Source organism: Sceloporus undulatus, chromosome 6, assembly GCF_019175285.1.
Source record: "Sceloporus undulatus isolate JIND9_A2432 ecotype Alabama chromosome 6, SceUnd_v1.1, whole genome shotgun sequence".
Lineage (NCBI taxonomy): Eukaryota > Metazoa > Chordata > Lepidosauria > Squamata > Phrynosomatidae > Sceloporus > Sceloporus undulatus.
In genome coordinates this window covers 121,450,359-121,456,775 of record NC_056527.1, presented here as the reverse complement: position 1 = coordinate 121,456,775, position 6,417 = coordinate 121,450,359, and the positions used below count along the sequence as shown (strand labels likewise).

At 46.1% G+C, this 6,417-nt stretch overlaps 1 protein-coding gene across 1 annotated transcript; it reads left to right on the top strand.

Moving 5' to 3' along the window:
- The first annotated feature begins 238 nt into the window (after positions 1 to 238).
- On the top strand, positions 239 to 6,395 carry LOC121934744 (pulmonary surfactant-associated protein C-like). Its single transcript, XM_042475543.1, has 6 exons — positions 239 to 343; positions 1,257 to 1,661; positions 2,406 to 2,543; positions 2,985 to 3,086; positions 3,759 to 3,891; positions 4,245 to 6,395. The coding sequence occupies exons 1-5, from the start codon at positions 275 to 277 to the stop codon at positions 3,885 to 3,887; spliced, it is 843 nt and encodes a 280-aa protein (XP_042331477.1). The 5' UTR covers positions 239 to 274; the 3' UTR covers positions 3,888 to 3,891; positions 4,245 to 6,395.
- Positions 6,396 to 6,417: the final 22 nt, after the last annotated feature.

Genomic DNA, 6,417 nt, shown 5'->3' with positions numbered 1-6,417 from the left:
GGGACAAGTGTCCTCAGTTTCAGAGCCAAGACCTCTTGAGAAGTTGGCTCTGATGGCTGTGGGGAACTCAGGTGGAGAAACGACTCCTCAAAGGTAACAAAAGCAAAGGGGCATTCCTGGCTTCTATCCAGAAGGCGTCACTGAGCCAATGAGATGGAGAAATGCCATGCTACCTGGGCTCCGTGGATGTATATATAGCTATATTAATACCTGGCACCCTCCATTCGAAGAACTAGTTGGCAGCAAGGGCAGAAACGCAGCAACACTTTGGACCATGGAGAAGGAGGAGGAGATGGAAGTTGTCACAAAGCAGATGCTGCTTCAAGAACCACTGACGGTGATGGTGAGTCCTTCTCCATGTTTGGACACAATTCCTTTTCTTCATTTCTTTTTCCTTGGCCAGATTTCTAGGTGTCATTTTAAATAAGCACAGAAAGAAATGGAACGGTTAGGACCCATAAACCAAAATCCCATTTCTCTTGTGTGACCAAAGCAATATACCAGCAAAAGTTCATTGCACAATGTGCACTACCTCTGTGTACAACACCTTGGTTGCAAAGGCATGGTTTGATTAGTTTATTTCTTTTAATGTTTGTTCCTGTAAAACTAAAAGAGGACCTCTGGACACTTCTGACTTTGGGTTCATTCAATTTTTGCCACATCTGGGGGGAGTGTGTATTTTTGACAGTCCATGTGCCATCTTCACCTCCCACTTGGTTCCCAGAAAGAAAAATGGCACTTGGGCCCACCTTATTTGTAGGCAAAAAACTAGTGCTATATCATTGCCTTCATTCACTGGGAGAAGAGAGAAGCCACAAGGGTACTGAGCAGTTTAGAGGTCAAGAAGCTGGGGAATCAACCAATGGCAGGGAAAACCCAGGAGGATAGGGCTTGTAGTCCACTACATGGAGAGCCAGCATGGTGTAGTAGTTTGAGTGTTGGACTATAATTCAGGAGACCAGGGTCTGACTCCCAGCTTGGCCATGAAACCCATGGGATGATCTTGGGCAAGTCACAGTCTCTCAGAGTCAGGAGAAAGCAATGGCAAACCCCCTATGAGCAAATCTTGCCAAGAACACCCCATCATAGGTTCGCCATAAGTTGGAAATGACTTGAAGGCACGCAACAACAAGTCCACTGCTCTACAGGCTACTCTACAGACTGTCTTTCTCTCACCAGCCAGTGGCTTTCTTGCTTCTTTCCCTCTACAAGAGATGACTTCTCTCCCTGCTCTTCCATTTTCTCTCCCTCCATAGGACCATCGTCCCCCAGAACCTCCAGAACCTGGCTGCTGCCCTTGTTGCGGCTGCTGCAGCTGCTGCGACTGTTGCGGCTGTTGCGACAGCTGTCCATCAATACCTGGCCTTGGAGGCGGCTGCCCTGGCTGCGGAGGCTGCTGTCCTGGATGCGGCGGTTGCTGCCCCGGGTGCGGTTCCTGCCCAGGCTGTTGCTGCTGCCCGGGTTGTGGCACTTGCTGCCGGATGTGCTGCTGCCTGCCCTGCAATCTGCCCAAACTTCTCTGCCGTTTGCCCAAGCTACCCGGCTGCCCAATTCACATCAAGCGAGTCCTGATCATTTTGATTGTCGTCGTCCTTATTGTGGTGATCATTGTGGGAGTACTCCTGATGGGGTTGTATGTCACCCAGGCGCATACTGAGACGGTGAGTAGAACAGGCAAGGATGCTCAGCTGTGGGTAGGGGACACTTCTTCTGGGCAAATGTTTCCATGCTAGTGGTGGGCCTGATCAGCAGGATTCGGTGGCCAGACTCCTGTTAGTGATGTGTGCACATGTAAGCACACATGCATATATCTCTTTTTGGATGGTGCTATTCTATTCTATGGACAGCCAAAAAGACCAACAAAGGGGTCCTATTGCAGAGCCAAAAATCTCCCTGGAAGCCAAGATGACTAAACTGAGGCTGCAATACTTTGGCCACATCATGAGAAAGAATGACTCACTGGAAAAGATAATAATCCTAGGAAAGGTGAAGGGAAGTAGAAAGAGAGGAAGACCACATGCTAGATAGCTGAACCCTATAGTCATGGGTATGAATTTGCAGGACCTAAGCAAAGCAGTGGAGGACAGGGAGTCTTGGAGATGTCTCATCCACAGGGTTGACATGGGTTGAAATCGACTCGATGGCAGTTAACAACAACAACAAATTCTGTAGTCCTTTGCACATCATCTAACACTCCCCTCTCCTGCAAAGTGTAGTAACTCCAAAGTGTGGTAACCCCTGTTTTAACGCCTTGGGATTACTTCTGTCCCTTGTTGTATGTTGCATTCTGTCCCTGTAGTGGTGTGCTTTCTCTCACAGCAGAGATTGCTAGCCCTGCAGCGATGGCTGCTGAAAATAAGGGCAATCCCTTGCACCATGGCCTCTTTCTGTTACTGCATTCATAGGTTTTGCAAATGACCATTGAAGGCCATGGAGGGAAAGAGTCATGGCTGGATCTGCCCACAGATATGGAAGAAGTGGCCACCTTCCAGGTGGATGATGGAATCCGTGGCCCTGCTGCAGTCACTTATGACTTTAACAAGGTGAGAAACAAGAATAGGTGTCTATAGTGCAGACTGAGCATTTGGGGGTTTGTGGCTATGGTGTCCATGGATTCTGGGTACTGATGTTCAAATTAAAGGAACTTTTCCAGGTGTTGAAATTGACCTATAGTGAATCATGATGTTAACTCCAAAGTGTTGAATGTGGAGAAAGTTTGGAATACAAACTTTCCTCTCAAAGGACTGCCCTCAAAGTGGTGGTTGCTGTCTTTCGTATCAATGGGGAAGTCAATCCATTCTGGATGTTGGTCCAGACTTTGCAAGAGCTATCCAAGGCACTGATAGCTTTACAGGAGTTATCACCTTCCTTGTTTCATATCAACTTGAAAAGAAGTTCCCCATCTCTTCCTATGTTGAACTTGGTTCACAAAATGTGTACTTAGGCAAAGCAGATTAAATTGCAAACTCTCTGTCTACATATAGCTGTTGATTGGCTATAAACCTTGGCATGGAGAAGCCTGTTACATCACAAGGATGGATAAGGAGAATGTGCAAGGACTGGACAATATCTTCAATGAATTCCAGGTAAGAGCTGCAACCTGGCCAACTATGGAAGATATTGGTTCTAATAGTAAGAAGGTACTCCAGTAGTAAAAAGGTAGTAAGTACTCTGCAGATAACTGAGGAATAGACATCTATGAGATCATATGTGCACACAGCATATATTCTAATATAAAGGTGGGAATCACATGGCTCTCAAAAGCTGATGGAGCTACTTAAGAGAGGTCCAGTCCAGTCTGGCTGGGTCAGGAGTTATGCTTCCTTCTATTTGTTGTTGGACTGCAACTCCCATCAGCCCTAGCCAATATAGCCAATGTTGGGATTTGCAATATCTAGAAGCTGCATGATTCCCAGCCCAGTTTCATGGGATTCATCTCATGCAGAAAGGCAGAATAGTCCCATCTCTCTTGCCTTCTTGCATAGATATACAAAGGGATCTTGTAGCGACTTTGAGGGTAACTGAAAGAAAGAAGCTGGTAGTACGCCCTTTTGTAGACTTGTCACCTCATCTCCATACTCAGAAGTTTTGCACTTCTATTGCTATTCTCGCACACAGCCTGTTTGGAGTAGACTCAAGTCTAGGAAAGCTCATGCTCCCAGCTTCTTTCTTTCAGTTAGTCTCAAAGGTGCTACAAGATCCCTTTGCAGACTGATCTTTCCAGACTAAGAAGGCTCTGTCTTTGACTTCTGGGACAGGCTAAGTCATCCTTCAGGTCTCTTCCACCGAAGGAGGAGGGCATGCACCTTAGAGCCTTGGTGGATCGATCCAGCTTGGGAACCACGCTTAACATCCTCTGCAGCCATGTCCCCATCTTCTGGGCTTAGAAAGGTAAGTTGTGAAGAAGGACATTAGATAGTTGTGAACAAGGACCAGGTCTATCTACAGCAAGGGTGAGAACTGTGTGGCATTCAGGCCTTGGAGGCACCATGCAACCCTTAAATGCACTGATACCAAGATACCAAGGTAGCCACATCAAATAGCCCATTGAAACTTTAGGGATCCAAAGACCTTTCCAAGGGAAGGAGGGACAACTTGGGGTGAGACGGGGACAACATTATCAAGGAGGCAGCAGATGTTCTGTTTGACCCTCAAGAATAGGCACTGCTGCCATTGCTTGCCCTTTTTATACAGAGGAAGAGGCTCAGGAGACCACTCCTCATGTTTCCCTTTCTGCCTTGCAGGCTCATGGCAGAAGATACATTTCCATGTCCCTGATGGTTCTCACCCAGATGGACCAGGAATCATGTCTCCATGGACCTTTCCTGAGTGGTTTTGCTGTGGGGTTTGCTCCAGTTTGGGTTGCACAGCCGACTTAGTGAAGATCCAGACCAAGCAGAGCTTTGGGCATTAATGGGAAGCATAAATGCAGGAGGCATAAGGCCTGAACTTCCTTTAGTTGCAGACTCTATTAATGTCTCTCGCTAGGACCTGGGCAGCGTGAGCCTTTGGGAAAGTGTGGGGTGGGAGGAAAGAAGCTGCTTTTTGGCTATGCAATTGAGAAGAAGCTAGCTCAAAATATCTGCAGAATGGGATATTTTCCATTCTAGATTGGTCTCTCTGTCTTGATCTAAGCTACCACAGAGGCCAGATTTGGGCTGCAGAGTCTTTCAAAGAATAGTAGACTGGCCCTTGTTAATACTCTGGAGTTTATCACAAGGAGGGCGAATTGGTAAAAACCCATGCAGAAATGGGATTTTAATATCTGTTTGTCAGATGCGTTGGCATGAAAGAAAAATAATGAGAAATTAATCCAAACGGAAAGCTCCTTTGTACTTTCAAAATTTAGCAAATGTAAAAAAGGGGTTGGTTTGGATAACTTTGCATTCAGCTTACTTTCACATTATTTCTCTTTCATGCAAACATTGTCTGAAAAACATCCCACAAATGAGGGGGTTTTTTTTCAGCTTTCTGTTTGGATTAACCACGAAAGTCATATGAAAAACAATCCGCAAACGTGGGTTGTTTTCAGTTTGAATTAATTTCTGGACGGCATTCATCCTGTGCGATAAGCTCCAGAGAGGAGTCTCCTCCAACTGTCTGGAACAGTGATGACCAAACTTTGGTCTTCCAGGTGTTTTGGACTTCAACTTCCCGAAGCCAAAGTCAATGGTCAATGATCAGGAATTCTGGGAGCTGAAGTCCAAAACATCTGGAAGACAAAAGTTTGGGAACCGCTGCTCTAGGACTTTGGAAGAAGGCAAAGCTGGAGCCCAGGAAGCAAGGAAATCTGCCTCCTGGGCAAGTTGCTGGCTCTCCCTTCTCCTTCTGCCCTTGCCTCCCAGTCCTTCCATAGCAGTCTTCCAAAACTGGGGAGGACAAATCCTCCACTCCAAAACTGCTTCTTGCCCTTCCTGGCTATTGCCTCAACTTTTATACCTGTGTCATTCTGTTTCCTGGCTGCTGGGTCTCCAGTATCTCTCCATTGCAAGGGACTGATGAACTTCCCAGTTGGCAGCCTTTTCCTCCTTACTGGCAGCCCAGCAGCCTATGAACAATGTTTGCACAGCAATCCTGACACTCCCTTCTTCACACCTTTCTGCTTCTTCAGGTTAAGATCGCATCTTGCTGGAGAAACGGAAAACATGAGAGCGCTTAAATAAGTAAATAAAAATAGGAGCCCTGTTTGCACTAATGCAATGTGGCAGCCGCATGGTCCCAAAGGACAGGGAATAACAGATGGAAGGGCAGCATCTTTCCTAAAAGGGATTCTCTCTTCTTGGCATGCAGAAAGTTTGGGAAACATCAGGGGAAATGGATAGCACTCATTGGGAGGCAATGGACAGGTCAAAGAGACTGGTCTCAATGGGACAATAGACATACATGCATTTCTGGGGGGGGGCAGGGTCACAGAATACAAATGACTAGAGAAGTGTACTTTCTAGCAATCTCTAGTCTTTCTGGCATGGATCTATTGTCAACTTCTGCCAGAAATTACGCTGGAGGACCTAGAGATTCCTAGAGAGAACATATTGATCAAATTCGTCAATAACCAAAACCCCAAAACTCAAAAGTGGAAGGCCAACTGTTATTTTTTTTCCATCCCAAATGAGGGCAAGCAAAGTCCATGCAGCACATTATGTGCAAGAAAGAATGGGCCTAACCTAGCCTTTTTTCTCTGACATGCTTGCATTTCTATCTAGCAGGGACATATTAAAAAATAAAAAGGAGCAAATCTACCCAAAGAGATCTCACCGATCACCTTTTTTTCCTGCCTGAAATGTGTTGAGATCTGCCTCTTTGTGTCAGCAGAGGGCAACCTTGTACATAGGATTTCCATGCCTCGCTGTACTGTAGTCATAGGACTCCCATTGCAAGTTCCTTCAAAATAAATGCATTTGAATTAATCACCGTGAG